Below are 18,154 nucleotides of genomic sequence, written 5' to 3'. Positions count from 1 at the left end.
CAGAAATTATGCATTCTTCATGAATACTTTTTTATTGCTGCTTGCAAATATGTATTTCCAAACTTGAAATACATGTGTGAACAGTGTGTACCAGTTTAAAGCTTTCATTTCTGTTTTTTTATTAAGCCTTTACATGTTGACCCATTACAAACTGGTTTTAAATACTGTGCACAATTTTTTTAATAAAAATAGTGATTCTTTTAAAAATATTTATTTTTTATTTATTTGAAAGGCAGAGTTAGAGAGAGGCAGAGGCAGAGAGAAAGAGAGGTCTTCTAACCGCTGGCTCAATCCTCAAATGGCCACAACGCTAGGAGCTGGACCTATCTGAAGCAAGGAGCTGGAAGCTTCTTATGGTTCTCCCACAAGGGTGCAGGGGCCCAAGGATTTGGACCATCTTCTACTGCTTTCCCAGGCTATAGCAGGGAGCTGGATTGGAAGTGGAGCAGCTGGCATTCAAACTGGCACCCATATGGAACGCCGGCACTGAGAACAGCAGCTTTACCTGCTATGCCATAGCACTGGCCCCATAATACTGGTTTTAATACCCACTTTGCAGGACTGGCGTTGTGGCACAGTGGTAATGGGGATGCCTGCAATTCTGGCATCCACAAAGGTGTCAGTTCGTGTCATACTATTCTACTTCTGATCGAGTTTGCTGCAGAGGATGACCCAAGTGTCTGCACCACCCAAGTGGGAGACCTAGATGAAGCTCCCAGCTCCAGCCTGGCCCAGCCTTGGCCATTGCAGCCATTTGAGGAGTGAATCAAAGGATGGAAGATATCTCTTTCTCTTTCAAATAAATAAATAACAATCTTAAAAAAAAAAACTGTTTTGTACTTTCACACGTGGTCAACTGGGACATGTAAACTTTGATTTTTTGAATTTTACATTGTATGGATTATTAACTACTTTATGTATTTCAATTTAAATATTCTCATTTCTGGGGGAAAATATTTTTCACTTCTCATGATAGCTACTATATATGTTATATCTTTACATAAATACCAGTACTTGAACAAATTTAAAGCACATTGGTTTATTAACCCTCGCTCCTACATGGTTCATTAGCTTCAAATTATACCTGATCCACAATTAAATATATTTACTTCTAAAATGTGTGACTTTCCCATTCTAAAAACCAAACCAGATACTTTGTGATAGCTGTTTAAGCTACTTATTATTCTAGAAACATTCTGTCAAGTAAAGTAGTTCTTTGGGTGTAGACTCTTCCCTTCACCAGAGTAGGTGGAATAAGTTGACTTGGTTAATGCATAATATTTGAACTGTTCTGTAAATTAAAAAAAAATTTAAAACAAACAACAAAGGCTTCTCCAACTTCCACCACCAAGTCTGTAAATTCTCCTACATTTGCAGTTACCTTTGCCTGCTGTCCGTTTCTGACAACAGAAGCACAATGTGGTTTACTATTAAGCATCAATGACTCCACAATCTCTCCCAGTGTCTGCCATTCTCAAACACATACCTCCAACCTCCTTGTTCACTGGCTTCCTCTCACCAATATTTAAACATATCCCACCTTTAAAGATCCCTCTTTTTTTAAAAATTTATTTTATTTTATTTTTTTATTTTTTGACAGGCAGAGTGGACAGTGAATAGAGACAGAGAGAAAGGTCTTCCTTTTGCCATTGGTTCACCCTCCAATGGCCGCCGCGGTAGGCGCGCTGCAGCCGGCGCACTGCGCTGATCCAATGGCAGGAGCCAGGTGCTTCTCCTGGTCTCCCATGGGGTGCAGGGCCCAAGCACTTGGGCCATCCTCCACTGCACTCCCTGGCCACAGCAGAGAGCTGGCCTGGAAGAGGGGCAGCCGGGACAGGATCGGTGCCCTGACCGGGACTAGAACCCGGTGTGCCGGCGCCGCAAGGCGGAAGATTAGCCTAGTGAGCCGCGGCGCCGGCCTAAAGATCCCTCTTTTTAGCTCATGTCCTTCCTTACCTCTTCTCCCTGTTCTTCCCACTATTTAAAAAAAAAAAAAAAAAGTTGTCCATATTGCTATTTACTTATCTTTGTCCTTAATCACTGCAAGTAATTTCCATATCTATACTCTTTTGAAACTGTTCTTACCTGCTTTATCAATAAACCTTTTATCCAGTGCACTCTTGTCAGGTTTCACTCATCTCACCTGCCAGCCACCTTTACTCGCATGTATCACTCCCTTCACTGAAACACTTTGTTCTGGTACTGTCTAGTTCCCTAGAAACCCACCTACCTGTGTAACTGCTGCTTCTGACTAGTCTTTGTGATCTGTCTCCCTTTCCTCTATCATTAAACTCGAGGTTCCTCAGAGGTATGTCAAGAACCCTAGTCTTGGCCGGTGCCGTGGCTCACTAGGCTAATCCTCCACCTTGCGGCGCCTGCACACCGGGTTCTAGTCCCGATCGGGGCACCGGATTCTGTCCCGGTTGCCCCTCTTCCAGGCCAGCTTTCTGCTGTGGCCAGGGAGCGCAGTGGAGGATGGCCCAAGTGCTTGGGTCCTGCACCCCATGGGAGACCAGGATAAGCCCCTGGCTCCTGCCATCGGATCAGCGCAGTGTGCGGGCTGCAGCGCGCCTACCGCGGCGGCCATTGGAGGGTGAACCAATGGCAAAAGGAAGACCTTTCTCTCTGTCTCTATTCACTGTCCACTCTGCCTGTCAAAAAAAAAAAAAAAAAAAAAGAACCCTAGTCTTTTCATTCTTTCCTCATTCCCTCCTACCACCAAGTTTCTCCCTTGCATCCCAGTTTAGATCACCCTTCTCAGCCACGTCAATACTTACTCCATAAGCTTCCTGCCTACAGAGCTGTTTCTGCTGTGTTCTCTACCTCAAAGTCTTCATTATCCAGCTTCTCAAGCCAGAAACCTGGCATCACCCTATTTCTTTCCTCTCTTCACTCTTAATATTCAATCAACTACCTAGCCGAGGTTATTCTGCTGAAATAGCCCTCGAATGAATTTTACTGACTTCCACACCATCATTATGCTATGTCTTCTTATGGAGTCCTCCAGTTCTCAATCCTGTCTGTTCCAATCTATTCTCTACAAAAGCCAAAGCGATTGTTCGAAACTGTAAATTAAGGGTGAACATTTACATTAGCAGTTAAGATGACTGCATCCCACATCAGAGTACCTGAGTTCCTCCTGCTCCTGACTCCAGCTTCTTACCATTGCAGACCCTGGAATGCAACAGTGATGACTCAAGCCATCGGGTTCCTGCCTCCCACCTTGGAGACCAGGATGGAGCTGCCAGCTCCTGATTTCTCCTGCAGCTTCTGGTACTGGGGGAGTGAACCAGTGATTGAGAGTTCTATGTCTCTGCCTCCAAATAATTTTCAAAAGACATAATTTATATCATGCCACTCCTGTGCACGAAATCTTTGAGAAGTTTATCTTTAGGATAAGCCTCTAAATCCTCCAGCATTTCCTTCTCAGTCTCATTTCTCTACTGTCCCCTCTTGTGAACAATCTTCAGCCATCATCAACTTCTTCAAATTCCTACAATACAGCTTTCAGCCTTAGAGCTGTCGTCTCACTTGAAATATGAAAAGTCTCCCTTCTGTTTTCTAACTTTGCAGTCAACCTTTCCAGCTTAATTTACCACTTCGAGGGGACTACTTGTGGACACATCTCCAGGTCGAACTTCTCTTCAGAGATCCCTAGGCATCCTGTACTTACATAGTCATTAAGAGATTTGTCTTGTAACTCACTGGTCTATATCTCCGCTTCACAGTAAATCTCTGGAGGGTAGAAAACCAGGTGCTCTTAAAGTGTCCATCTCAAGAGCCTAGACACAGCGTCTGCCACACAAAATAGTCATTCAATTAATATCTGTTGAATAATCATCCCTTTCGTGAAGATGATGTTGGCCAGAATGCCCAGAAAGATAGGGGCTTAGTTTAAAGGAGACAGAGTAAAAAATCTGTAAGGTACTGGTCGGATAGCTACAAGGTATGCAGGCTTTTCCAAAAAAACCGCTTGTATCCTTGAGGCATTAGTTCCTCTGCCTGGGGGCCCAGGCCAATTCCTTTTGCCCGAGGCTGTGGCGATTAGGCTACCGTGGGCTACTGCCAGGAGCGCGCGATACCAGGCGAGACAGGACAATAGCTTGGAATTCGGCCTCGTGCTTCCGGTGGTGAAGCCTCGTGCCCGGCCGGTGAGGCCCGGGGGTGGGAGCTCCAAGTCGGGCCCACGGCGAGGAAGGCGCGGCTCCCCGGGCGCACCGCCGCCACCGCCGCAGCTGCCGCCTCCCCCGACGCCGTCGCCCCGCCCCGCCCCGCCCCGGAAGTGACTTGAGGCCCGCCCGGAACTTCAGGGCCCGGCGGCTGCAGCGTCACCAGCCGAGCCGGTGCGGGGTGGGCAGAGCGGCCGCTGCGGTCGCCAACGAACCGAAGACCGCGCGGGGCCCAGCTGCGCGTCGGCCAGGGGAGGGGGCCTAGCGGTCGGGCCGAAGGGTGACGGGCCGCCGGCGGCCGCGGGGCGCCGACGACGCGGAGGAGGCGGAGCTCGGAGAGGGGTGGGGGCCGGGGAGGGCTAGGGTGGGAGGGGGTGGGGGGGTGCCCCTGTGCTCATGGAGCCGGCCGAGCGGGCGGGAGGCGGGGAGCCCCCGGAGCCGGGCGGGCGTCTCGCGCCGGGCTGGCGAGGCTTCGTCCCGCAGAAGGAGATCGTGTACAACAAGCTGCTGCCCTACGCCGAGCGGCTGGACGCCGAGTCCGACTTGCAGCTGGCCCAGATCAAAAGCAACCTGGGCCGGGCCGTGCAGCTCCAAGAGCTGTGGCCCGGGGGCCTCTTCTGGACCAGGAAACTCTCCACGTAAGTGTTCCCTGGCCTGCGAAATGGGTCGGGGCACAAGGCTCCGTGGGAGGGCATCTGGACGGGGGGGTGTGGGTTGGGGGGACGAGCTCTTTGTCCGGGCTGCTGGACCTAGCTAATGCTCTGTCCTGGCCGGAGCTGCCCCCCCCCCCCCCCCCAGCAGCTTGTAAAGCTTTCAGGTCTCCTTCCTGCGACCGGTCTCCAGGACCTCCCGAGACCTCATCCGCCCTCCGCGTCCTCCCAGCTGTCCCTCGTCGAGCGGCGGTGTGGTAGTGTTCCGGCCCGTCGGGCGCTGGGCCCGGCGCGGGAGAGAGGAGCCGTCTCGCAAAGCCTTCTTTGGGGCTTTGCGAATGGGGAAGGCGGGGTGATAGCCTTGGTTTTCGGGAGAGGAACTCCTGACTTGTCTGCTTCTCCTCGTGCTTTCTCCTCCTCTTCCTTCCCCTGCAGTCCCCGCCTCTACTTGTGTCGGTTCGCGTCTAGGAACTTTCTGAATGGGAAGGAGGGCGTTGGAAACACTGCTGGGTTCTGCTTTTTGGGTCTGCTCTCTCTCAGTGGATTTGATTGAGAAGACTGGTTGAAAACCAGCCCTCAGGGTATTCTTGGGCCGACCAAGGGACGTTAATGTTGAGAGTGTTGTCTGAAACCTTAGAGAAGTGTGTGGTATTCCTCTTGTGACATTTCCTTTCGCCAGACCTTTGCGATACTCCGAGAAATAGATGCAATGTCAGGTTGTGCTGGGCGATACTAGTATCAAACTTTAGTGCTTTGTTGAGGCGCTCAGACGAAGGCAGATTACTGAAATTAGTTGCAGGAGTTGTGTTGTTGTCATCGTCTCTAAAAACCAGCTGCCACCTAGAGTGTCAGTGAAATTGCGGCGTGGGGGGGGGGAGAACCCATACACCCCCAGTTAAAATAGTGTGGGGGCAAAAGGTTAGGGAGGTTGTTCACTGGAGGGGTATTATCAGTGCCAGAACTTTTGAAAACATTTTCTGTGTCTTGTTTGGTTAATGTGCATACAGTTCTGCTAACAGTGTTCATGCATGTGAATGTTGGTAGATGAACATACAAGTCATAAGTCACTTACTCAATGTTTACCCAAATCTGCTGAGTGAACTGGGTGATGACTCAGGGTTCTGTAATGCAATAGTCACCCTCACAGAATGATTCTTATCTGCCAGTTATTAGGGGACCTCTGACAAATTTTTCTTGGGGGGGTGTAGGTGGGAATAATTAGCTTTTTAATTAAGACAGGTGGGAATAATTATCTTTTTAATTAAGAACCACCAAAGCTAAAACAGTATGCCCCTTCATAGAGCAACCATAAAATGACAAAGGTGTCAGCCCTCTTCCTGACCAGAGTGTAAAGTTTGTACTCTGTTGGGATCCGTGGAAGGATTGTGGAGGAAAGGAATGTAACAGGGAAAAGAACCTCTGTCAGTCAAAACAGAAGAATGTTTTATAAACAATTAGAATTTGAACACTTTTTCAAGTGCACCTTCTAGGTGTTTGTGTTATTACTCAGGCACAGTAAAAATAAAGTTTCCTTGTCAGTTCCATTAATTTCCTATTTAAATCACTTGTATTATACTTGCCAGAGAATACCATTTGGGGTGACACAAACAGCTTCTTTTAGAGGCACAGTATATAACTGTGCTAAAATGTGAAGACGTATCTGGTTTGGATTTATGAACCTGCAATCTACATAGGCCTAGATAAGGATTGTTTAGTGATGTTATTAACAAGTCTGGTAAATTAGCGTCTACAGTTTTGTTACTGTTATTAGACAAAAGTTCTTACCTAGAAAGGGCTAAAAATACAGTGGAGACAGCACATGGTGTTTGGGACAGGATTGCAGTTAGATGGCTTAATACTGTTTATATCTAACTAACCAGCGAGAAGTGCTATCAGGTAGAATTTTATTTTGGAATGGTGATTAAATACAGAGAACTGATTCTTGTGGTTGCACTGTGTGACATTTTGAACTTGTTGGGTGGGGCGTGTTGTGGTCTTGGGTGTGTTTTTTCTCCTAAGTCATATTAAGGTCACCTGTTTATAGTTGTGCTTGTTATTTTTTAAGCCTTGTGTGTTGCATAAGTTAACATCTAAATAATGCTAAAATCTGTGATGATAGCTGAGTAGTGGTCATGTTTAGCACTTTGTAGCAGAATGTAAAATAGTAATGAAAATAAAATCTAGTTTCTCCCCGTAGTTCTGCAACTTTGGGAAGCTTACTTAATCATACACTTTAGTATTCTTGTGAGTGAAACGAGAGAATTAAAATAAATAATTCCTGGGAACCATTCCTGTTATGGTGTTCTGTGATTTTAGGTATTTATTTTTATCCTGTTGAGCTCCACTTAAGCCTGTTGTATATTTTTCTAGAAGGAATGTGTGTGTAGTTTTTTTTTTTAATTAATTAATTTATCTATAAGGCAGAGTTACAGGGAGGCAGAGAGCGAGCGAGCAAGGTCTTCTGTCTGCTGGGTCACTCCCCAAATGGCTGTAAACTGCCGGTACTGGGCCAATCTGGAGCCAGGAGCTTCTTCTGGGTCTCCCACACTGGTGCAGGGGCCCAAGAACTTGAGCCATCCTCTGCTGCTTTCCCAGGCACATTAGCAGAAAGCTGGATCAGAAGTTGAGCAGCGGGGACTGATCAGGTGCCCATATGGGATGCTGGCACTGCAAGGCAGCGGCTTTACCCATTACACCACAGAGCTAGCCCAAGATTTTTTGTTTTTGACAGCTTATGTATGTTTTTATTATATATACCTCATTTTTAAAAAACAAAACATGTAAAAAGAACAGTTTGAAACTTATTATTTCAAATCTTTTTTTTAAAGATTTATTTATTTGAAAGGGAAAGTTACACAGAGGCAGAGAGAGGGAGATCCATCTGCTGGCTCACTACCCAGATGGTCACAGTGGCTGTAGCTGGGCTGATCCGATCTGGAGACAATAGCTTCTTCTGGAACTTGAACTGGTGACCATGTGGGATACTGGCACTGCAAAGCCACAGTTTACCTACTATACCATAGCACTGGCCCCTCAAATTTACTCTTAAATATAGATGAGAAAAGCAGATAAATTTTGTTGTGTAGTTTTTAAAGTACTGAAATTGGTTGCATAGATCAAGTACATCCTAGAGAAGATAGCAGTGTGAATGTTGTTCAGAGGTGCTGGAACCGTACCACTAATCTGGGTGTCATGAGTTCTGGTTTCAGAGGTACTCATGCTCTCCATTTAGCCCTGGTTTTTGACTTTGAATTATTTTATTTTAGTGTTCATTTTAGGAGACTTGTAGGTCTAGTGTCTTTGAAGAAAGGTTATTTCTGTGTGTTTTAAAAGTTGGCCCTGTAATGTAAGCTCCTTTGTACAATTTATAAAGCATTAGGGCTACCTGTTGAAGAAAAATCTTGTGATGCAATACAGCACAGGGCAAATTTTTAAGGAGGGAAGAAACAAATTAGAGAAAGTGGGAAGAAAATGTGGTCTTTGGAAAATGGCAGTGAAGTTTTTCTCATGGACATGGTATGTGAATGGTATTGTGCATAACTTGTGTGGCCTATGTAAAGAAGGAAGAGAGTTTGAAAGAGGCAGTGTTGAAACAAGCTTTTTTATCTTCTTGACTTTTTTTTTTTTTTAATGTTTATTTTTATGTATTTGAAAGGCAGAGTTTCAGAGAGGATGAGACGGAAAGGGAAACATCTTCCATCTGCTGGTTCCTTCCCCAAATGGCTGCAGTGAGCAGTGCTGGGCCAGGCTGAAGCCAGAAGCCAGGAGGCTCATCCAGGTCTCCTACAATGGCATAGGAATCCAAACACTTGAGCAGTCCTCTGCTGCTTTTCCAGCCAGGTTAGCAGGGAGCTGGATCACTAGTGGAGCAGCCAGGACATGAATTGTAGCCCATACGAGATGCTGGTATTGCAGGCATAACATCAGATGCTTCATCCTTGGTCTTACTTAATCTTTGTTAGCTTTGCAGTCATCCTTTGGATAATTTAGACTATTAGTTTTTGTAAAAGCAAATTTAAAACACAAGCTTGGAATTCCTAGATTAAAACTCACTGCTTTTTTTCTCTTTCCCTTTTAAACACTTAATTGATCATAGAATCCCCGACATGTGCCCGAGGCTACTGAACCCAGTATTTGAAAAATCAGTGGACTGGATGGTCCCTAAGAGCCTTATTAGTTATGTGTTCTTTTAAATTGATAATCTGGAGGAAGAAAGGGAAAAGGGCGGAGAATAAGTGAATAGGGTACTGTCCTACAGCTTTTCCTTGTCCACAGTCATCTCTTTTTTTTCAAACAATTTTGCCTTTTTTTAGAAGATTTATTTATTTGAAAGGCAAAGTTGGGGCTGGCGCTCTGGCGTAGTGAGTGAAACTGCTGCCTGCAGTGCTGGCATCCCATATGAGCGCCGGTCTGTGTCCTGACTGCTACATTTCTGATCCAGCTCTCTTCTATGGCCTGGGAAAGCAGTAGAAGATGGCCTAAGTCCTTGGGTCCATGCACCCGCATGGGAGACCCAGAAGAAACTCCTGGCTCCTGTCTTTCGATCAGCACAGCTCTGGCGGTTGTGGCCATCTAGGGAGTAAACCAGTGAACTTCTCTTTCTCTACCTCTCTCTGTAACTCTGCTGCCGTTTGGGGAGTGAACCAGCAGATGGAAGACCCCCCTCTCCCCTCTCCCTCCTCCCCTCTCCCCTTTCCCCTTCTCTCTCTGTAACTCTGACTTTCAAGTAAATGAATAAATCTCTTAAAAAAAAAAAAAAAGGCAGAGTTACCAGTGCCCACATGGGATGCTGGTGCTGCAGGCGATAGCTTAGCCCACTTTGCCATAGTTCTAGCCCCAGAATTTTGATACTTTGTAAAGTAAAGTGAGTGTTATAATGTTGATCACTTGTTTGTTATAGTCACATATTATATTCTATATTTTATGATTAAGTGATTATTGTATTGTGGAATCACTTGCTCAGTAAACTGTAGCTCCCTTTAGAATAAAAATTCAGTTTAATTATTAAGAACATTTTGTAACCTTCCTGCATAGATTATAGGAAAGATAAAATTGGAGGGTGAACCAACGGCAAAAGGAAGACCTTTCTCTCTGTCTCTCTCTCTCACTGTCCACTCTGCCTGTCAAAAAAAATAAATTAAAAAAAAAGATAAAATAATAGTATGAATATCATTACCCATCTTCAGCAATTACCAACTCATGGCCAATCATGATCTTCCCTTTACCCCACTCCCCCATTGTTTTACAACCGTATTACTTCATTCATAAATGTTCCTAGTATATCTTTAAGGGAAAAGGAATTTTGAAATATAGCAATGCCAATACCATTATGAAACCTAAAAAAAATTAGCAGTCTATTATGGTGGAGTGCTACTTTGTAAAATATGTGATTTTACTTTAGTTTCCACTTAATTGGCATATTTTTCCTACAGTTTACTATAATTAGATCTCATGTACAGAGATTTAAAAAATGGCTCATTAATGAATATTTTCATATTTTCCCTCCTAACTAGAAACGTATTCTTGTTCCTAGGGTAGCAAATACTCTCTTGAACTATACCCATTTTAGAAATGAAGATGCAGAGACTTGTAGGTTAATAGAAAGAGGTAGGATTCAGTCTTCTTTGAATACTTTATTTTTTTATTTTTGAGTGACTTGTATAAGTTGGGCACTGTTTTTGGGTTTGAGTATGTATCAGTGAAATGTAACCCAAATCCTTAGCAGCACCTAACTATAAATATTCCTATTTGGAATCTTGAGGTTGGCTACTTCCATACTTGGCTTTTTTTTTTTTTTTTCCCTTTTAGTGTACTCTCTTAATCCCTTGTTTATGCTTTTGCTCTTCTTTGTGTCTATATTTTCCCTATTTTACCATGAAAATTTTTAAAATTAATTTTATATTTGAGAATTAGAGACAGAGCTCCCATCTGCTTGTTCACTCCCCAGATGCCTGCAGTGAGTAGGCTGGGTTGAAGCCAGGAGCCAGGAACTCAGTTCACTTTGATATGGTTGGCAGTAACTCAATTACTTTCGCGATCATTGCTGCCTCTCAGGGTGTGCAATAGGAGGAAGCTGGAGTCAGGAGCTACAGTTGGGAATCATACCCAGGGACTTCAGTGTAGGGCATCATAACTGACAGGCTAAATACTTTAAAGTCAACTGTGAAGTTTCTTTGAGGTCAATATCTTCTGTATTTACCTCTCCTTCCTTCTGCTCACAGCATTTAGTACTGATCTATACATTCATAGGTACTCAATAATGTTAGAATTAACTTTTGGGGCTGGTGTTGAGGAGTAGCAGGTAAAGCTGCCGCTTGTGATGCTGGCATCCCATAAGGGCGCCAGTTCATGTCCTGGCTGCTTGCCTTCCAGTGCAGCTCCCTATTAAAGGTAGGGGGAAAGCAGCAGAAAGGATCCAAGTGTTTGTGCCCCCTGCAACCCACATAGGAAACCTGGAAGAAGCTCCTGGCTTGCTAGCTTCAGCCTGGCCCAGTCCTGGATGTTGCGGCCACCTGGGGAATGAACCAGCTGGTGGAAAATGTCTCTGTTTCTCCCTCTCTCAGAAACTCTTTCAAATAAATAAATATTTACCAAAAAATTAAGAATTAGCTTTTACATTCTTTGTAAACTGAAACATGTAAATCTAAGGCATTGTTACAGTAGCAGTCAAATGGGTTTAAGATGAGATTCACTTTATTTCATCTTATTTTAAAATTTGATTTATTTGAAAGATACAGTGACAAAGAGGGGGAGAGACAGATAAAGAGATCTTCCATCCACTGGTTCACTCCCTAAATGCCTACAACAGCTGGGGCTGTGCCAGGCTGAAGCCAGGAGCCAGGAGCTCCATCCAGGGAGCTGGATCAGAAGTAGACCAGCCAGGACTTGAATTGACATTCTGATAGGGGATGCTGTTCCCATAAAGGATGCTAGCATCACAGGCAGTGGCTTAACCTGTTGTGCCACAACTCTGGCTCCTGAGATCTGTTTTAAAAGTTGGTATAAGACATGGCCGGCGCCCTGGCTCACTTGGCTAATCCTCCGCCTGCAGCACTGGCACCCCGGTTCTAGTCCTGGTTGGGGTGCTGGGTACTGGTCCCGGTTGCTCCTCTTCCAGTCCAGCTGTCTACTGTGGCCCGGGAGGGTAGTAGGGGATGGCCCAGGTTCTTGGATCCCTGCACCCGCATGGGAGACTGGGAGGAAGCACCCGGCTCCTGGCTTCGGATCAGCGCAGCGCCGGCCATAGTGGCCATTTGGGGGGTGAAGCAACGGAAAAGGAAGACCTTTTTCTTTGTCTCTCTCTCACTGTCTAACTTTGCCTGTAAAAAAAAAAAAAAAAAGTATAGGATGTCCTATATTACTCAATACTATCCCAAGTTTTAAAATTTTTTTAAAAAATACTCTCGGGGCTGGCACTGTGGCATAGTAGGTTAAGTATCTGCCTATGGCTCTGGTATCCCACATTGGTGGTTTGCTTTGCATCCAGCTCCCTGCCGATGGTCTGGGAAAGCAGTGGAGATGACTCAAGTGCTTGGGCCCCTGCACTCATGTGGGAGACCCAGAAGAAGCTCCTGGCTCCTGGCTTTGGGTCAGCACAGCTCCGGCCATTGCAGCCATCTGGGGAGGGAACAAGCAGATGGAAAACCTCTGTCTCTGTCTCCTGGCTTTGGATGTGCCCAGCTCTGGTCATTGCACCTTTTTGGGGAGTGAACCAGTGGATGGAAGACCTCTCTCTGTCTCTCCCTCTCCCTGTAACTCTGCCTCTCAAATAAATAAATCTTAAATAGAAATAATAAAGATGACTTAAAAATATCACAAAATATTAGATTATATAGACATATAAATAACAGTAACAGAAATATTTTTACATATCATAAAAATAATTTAAAAAATGAAGTATATTTAACCAAAGAATAGAGGGAATAAGCATTTTAAAGAAGAGAGTAGTGTGCTGGGGCTGGCGCTGTGGCGCAGTGGTACCTGAAGTGCCGGCACACATATGGGTGCCAGTTCTAGTCCCAGCTGCTCCTCTGCTGATCCAGCTCTCTTCTATGGCCTGGGATAGCGGAAGATGGCCCAAGTCCTTGGGCCCCTGCACCCACGTGGGAGACCCGGAAGAAGCTCCTGGCTCCTGGCTTTGGGTCAGCACAGCTCCGGCCATTGCAGCCATCTGGGGAGGGAACAAGCAGATGGAAGACCTCTGTCTCTGTCTCCACCTCTCTCTGTAACTCTTTCAAATAAATAAAATAAATATATATATATTTTTTTAAATGAAGAGAGTAGTGTGTTTGATAACCCAAAAAGAATGTAAGGGAGTAGGGTTTAGCAGGTAAATTAGAGAAGAAAGCGGATTATATTGGTTGGATCAGGGAGTTTGCAAGTTTCATTTTTAAAAAATGTGGGGGCCAGCACTGTGATGTAGTGGGTAAAGCCACCGCCTATGGCACTGGTACCCCATACGAGCTCTGCTCTACTTCAAATCCAGCTCCCTGTTAATGTGTCTGGGAAAGCACCGGAGCCCCTGCACCTATGTGGGAGACCTGGATGAAGTTCTAGCTTCCCCCTGTCCCAACCTTGGCTGTTGTGGCCATCTGGGGAGTGAACCAGCACATGGGAGATCTCTCTGTCTCTGTCTATCTCTTTCTAACTCTGCCTTTCAAATAAATAAACAAATCCAGAAAAAGTATAATTATAGTGAAATACTACTATACAATTTAGTTGGTTTTTTTCTCCTCTTTTTGTTTTAAGCCTTTACTTGACATAATGGAAATATCTTACAGGTACACATGGAAAAGACAGACATTATCACAGTTCAGTGAATACAGTGTAGTTGATAATTTTTTGATGAATTGTAAAATTTTAGTAGTGATCATCACCTTTGTAGGCTAATTTCGCTGTTTTTCACAGTATTTATGCCCTAACTTTTTGAGATTAGAAGTATGAAAAAGGAGTAGGCATGTGGCACAATGTTTAACTCTTTGCTTGGACACTCACATTTCATATCTGATTGCCTGATGATGAGCCCTGTCTGCTGCACTTCTTGCTTCCTGTTAATGTGCACCTTGGGAGACAGCGGGTAATGAATGGCTTAAGTACTTGGGTCCTGTCACCCATGAGAAAGACCCAGACTGAGTCACGGGCTCCTGGTTTTGGCTTGGCCCTTTCCTGGCTATTGCAGGCATTTGGGGAGTGAACCAAAACACCTTCTGTGTTTCTCTGCCTTTCAAATAAAATGGAAGTACATAAAAATTAAATTATGATTAAGACTTCCAAGAAAAATAAGTGTTGCTGGTATAAAATGGGTATAAAATAATATTATAGTGCCAACAAGTTGAAGATTGTTTGAGTTACTAATAATCTTCTATTGGAAGACAATCTAAATAGTGTTAGTAATCTTTGAGCTGTTACATGTGGGCATTTCTTTTCATTTTCTTGCCCATTTGTAAGCCAACAATGAAGAAATTTTATGAAAGCAGTCGTTTGCATGTGAATGTATGTTTATTCTTCTCCTGATTTCTATATTCAAATGACTTTTGAATGGAATTGGTTGTTTTTGGCAGATCGCTGAAGAGTTGAATTAGATAATTTGTGTTGTGAGGAAAGGTAGATTTCCTTCCAGGAATCCTAATCAATAAAACATCAAATTTCTGTAAACCAAACAAGTGGAGTTTCCTATTTTGCATATGGCAGTAGAAAATTGTATTACCACTTAGAAAATTTAAGAATTTTTGCAAAATATTTCAGAAATATTTTCAAAAAGCATTCATAATTTACCAGTCAGAATTATTTTAAGACCATTTCACTTGGGTTTTAAGACAGGTCCTTAATCTTACACTTGTATATTCATCATGACCAAATGGTTGTGAAATCATAGCAGGTTTTAAATCAGTTTATTTATTTTGAGAGAACTAAACTTGATTTATTAGAATGCTTTTGGAAGTAGTAAGGGTAAATGTTCATTAACTTTGTTTCAGTTATGTATATTTGTGTTTTATTTTACTGTGGGTTGTGGTTTAATAGGTTTCTTGCTGTACTTTATCATGTAGTCAACATCTGCTTCATTGAATAGAAGTATAAGGGCTAGGGGCCGGCACTGTGGTGTAGTGGGTAAAGCTTGCCACCTGCCATGCCAATATCACATATGGGTGCCAGTTTGAGCCCTGGCTGCACTACTTCCGATCAGCTGTCTGCTGTAGCCTGGGAAAGCAGTGGAAGATGGCCTAAGTCCTTGGGCCCTTGCACCTGCGTGGTAGACCTGGAGGAGGCTCCTGGCTCCTGGGCTTCTGATCGACACAGCTCTGGCCGTTGTGGCCAATTGGGGAGTGCACCAGTGGATGGAGGACCTCTCTCTCTATAACTCTGACTTTCAAATAAATAAATAAATCTTTAAAAAAAAATTACAAGGGCAAAAAATGAAAAGTTACAACATTTTAAAGTGTTACTAACCTGAAGGATCTTGCAGAAATAGGCATTAATAGAATGTTAAATGAGTAGCATAGATAATGATTACTGTATATTGAGAAATCAGTATACATGTATACAAGTACCTTGCATTTATTATTATTATTATTATTTAGGATTTATTCATTTGAAAGAGTTACAGAATGAGGGAGAGACAGAGAGAAAGACATCTTCCATCTCCTGATTTACTCCCCAGATAACCCCAATGGCCAAGATTGGGCCATGCAGATACTAAGAGCCAGAAACTTCATCTGGGTCTCCCATATGTGTGGCAGGGGCCCAAACACTTGGACCACCTTTTGCTGATTTTTCCAGGCCGTTAGCAGGGAGCTGGATCAGAAGTACAGCAGCTAAGACTCCAACTGATGCTTATATAGGATACCTGTTTCACAGACAGTGGCTTAACCCACTGTGCCACAACGCCAGCCCCTATTATTTTTCTCACACACAACCCTGTGAAGTATATGTATATTTATTATCCCAGTTTTACCATGGAAGATAAGAGGATTAGTGAAGTTTTCTTAGTGTGCTTGAGCTGCTGTAGCAGAATACCATAGATGGGTGGCTGAAACGGCAAATCGCTAGTTGTGGAGGCTGAAGTCTGCGTTTAAGATGTAAGTATGGACAGGTTTTGGTGAAGACCTTGTTCCTAACTGATAGACATCCAGCCATCTTGCTGTAATCTGCACCTGATGGCAGGTGAGAGAATGAATAGAAGCAAGCTCTGTCTCAATCTTGTTATAAGGGCAATGGATTAAACTAAGAAACTAATCTCATCATAAGGGCTCTACCAACAAAATTACCTTCCCCAAACTACATCTCCAAATATCACATTGAGGATTAGGGTTTCAGTGTATGAATGTTGTGGAAGACGCATTCAATCCATAGCAGAGGTTATCGTATAGCCTGTTAACCAGAGAGGTCTTTGTTTTTTTTCGTAATTTTTAATTTTTTAAATTTATTTGACAGGTAGAGTTATAGACAGAGAGAGACAGAGAAAGGTCTTCCCTTCTGTTGGTTCACTCCCCAGTGGCCACTACGGCCAGCGCTGTGCTGATTCGAAGCCAGGAGCCAGGTGCCTCTTGCTGGTCTCCCATGCGGGTTCAGAGGCCCAAGGACTTGGGCCATCCTCCACTGCCTTCCCGGGCCACAGCAGAGAGCTGGACTGGAAGAGGAGGAACCAGGACTAGAACCAGCACCCATATGGGATGCTGGCACCGCAGGCAGAGGATTAACCAAGTGAGCCATGGCGCCGACCACAGAGGTCTTTGTTTTAACTACTGCATCTGTCCAGAGGGAGAAAAGCTTCCAGGCTGAGTGATGTTGAACCACTGATGGCCATGGATAAAGAGAAGTATATACCTCTGATTTCTCTGTCCTTAGGGTGTTCAATCATGAAGACAGTCTTGCAAACATGATAGGCCTAGTTTTCTTTAGTGTGTTTTGAAAATTCTCTGTTTTAAAGCTAGTTTGTTTAGTGTGGTGGCATATTGTTAGTTTGAGATTTTTTCCATAAAGAATTAGTCCTGCCCGGCACCATGGCTCACTAGGCTAATCCTCCACCTGCGGCGCCAGCACACTGGGTCCTAGTCCCGGTTGGGGCGCTGGATTCTGTCCTGGTTGCTCCTCTTCCAAGCCAGCTCTCTGTTGTGGCCTGGGAAGGCAGTGAAGGATGGCCCAAGTGCTTGGGCCCTGCACCCGCATGGGAGACCAGGATAAACACCTGGCTCCTGGCTTCAGATCAGTGCGGTGCGCCGGCTGCAGCACGCCAGCCGCAGCGGCCATTGAGGGGTGAACCAACGGAAAAGAAAGACCTTTCTCTCTCTCACTGTCCACTCTGCCTGTCAAAAAAAAAAAAAAAAAAAAAGTGAGGGTGTCAGGACTCGAATTGGCATTCCAATATGTGTTACAGGTGTCCCAATTTGTGACTCAACATGTTGCAACTCACTGTCCCCCAAACTTTTAAAAATCGCTTTAGTTTATAACTAAATATGTATAGTTATAAATTGAAGTGGGTTATATTAGTATTACATTTTTTTAAAGATTTATTTTATTTATTTGAAAGAGTTACGCAGAGCTAGAGACAGAGGTCTTCCTCTAGTTCACTCCCCAGATGGCCGTAATGGCTAGAGCTGTGCTGACCTGAAGCCAGGAGCCAGGAGCTTCTTCTGGGTCTCCCACATGGGTGCAGGGCCCAAGCACTTGGGTTATCTTCTGCTATCCCAGGCCATAGAAGAGAGCTGGATCAGAAGAGGAGCAGCTGGGACTAGAACTGGCACCCATATGGGATGCCGGCGCTTCAGGCCAGGGCTTTAACCTGCTGCGCCACAGCGCCAGCCCCAGTATTACATTTTTAAATCAGATTATTCTTTCATGTATGTTAATCAGTTGTCTGTCACTATAGCCTTGTGAGGGAACCTAGGTTTACAAGTACACAGATGATTAATAACACACCCAAGGGACTGACAGAGCAGTTTCAAATCTTGTTAGAGTCCTGCATTTCCTGTTTAACTCTTTTTTTTTTTTTTTTTTTTTTTTTGACAGGCAGAGTGGACAGTGAGAGAGAGACAGAGAGAAAGGTCTTCCTTAGGCCGTTGGTTCACCCTCCAATGGCCTCCGCGGCCGGTGCCCCGCGCTGATCCAAAGGCGGGAGCAAGGTGCTTATTCTGGTCTCCCATGGGGTGCAGGGCCCAAGCACCTGGGCCATCCTCCACTGCACTCCCGGGCCACAGCAGAGAGCTGGCCTGGAAGAGGGGCAACCGGGACAGAATCCGGTGCCCCGACCGGGACTAGAACCCGGTGTGCCAGCACCGCTAGGCAGAGGATTAGCCTGTTGAGCCGCGGCGCCGGCCCCCTGTTTAACTCTTGGGTTAA

At 44.7% G+C, this 18,154-nt stretch overlaps 2 protein-coding genes across 3 annotated transcripts in view; one reads left to right on the top strand and one right to left on the bottom strand.

The window, feature by feature from the left end:
- The window catches only part of ACYP2 (acylphosphatase 2), a 321,268-nt gene extending 317,107 nt beyond the window's left edge, over positions 1 to 4,161 (bottom strand). For both annotated transcript variants that reach the window (XM_062209437.1, XM_062209439.1), the window contains exon 1: positions 3,129 to 4,161. The gene's annotated coding sequence lies outside the window, so the exon portion shown is untranslated. The remainder of the gene's footprint in view (positions 1 to 3,128) is intronic.
- Positions 4,162 to 4,565: 404 nt separating this feature from the next.
- The window catches only part of PSME4 (proteasome activator subunit 4), a 103,040-nt gene continuing 89,451 nt past the window's right edge, over positions 4,566 to 18,154 (top strand). Inside the window, exon 1 of the mRNA XM_062209433.1 lies at positions 4,566 to 4,807. Coding sequence (XP_062065417.1) covers positions 4,566 to 4,807 — 242 coding nt within the window. The remainder of the gene's footprint in view (positions 4,808 to 18,154) is intronic.

This window comes from Lepus europaeus, chromosome 13 (assembly GCF_033115175.1).
Source record: "Lepus europaeus isolate LE1 chromosome 13, mLepTim1.pri, whole genome shotgun sequence".
NCBI classification, from domain to species: Eukaryota; Metazoa; Chordata; class Mammalia; order Lagomorpha; family Leporidae; genus Lepus; species Lepus europaeus.
This window is presented reverse-complemented; position numbering and strand designations above follow the sequence as displayed.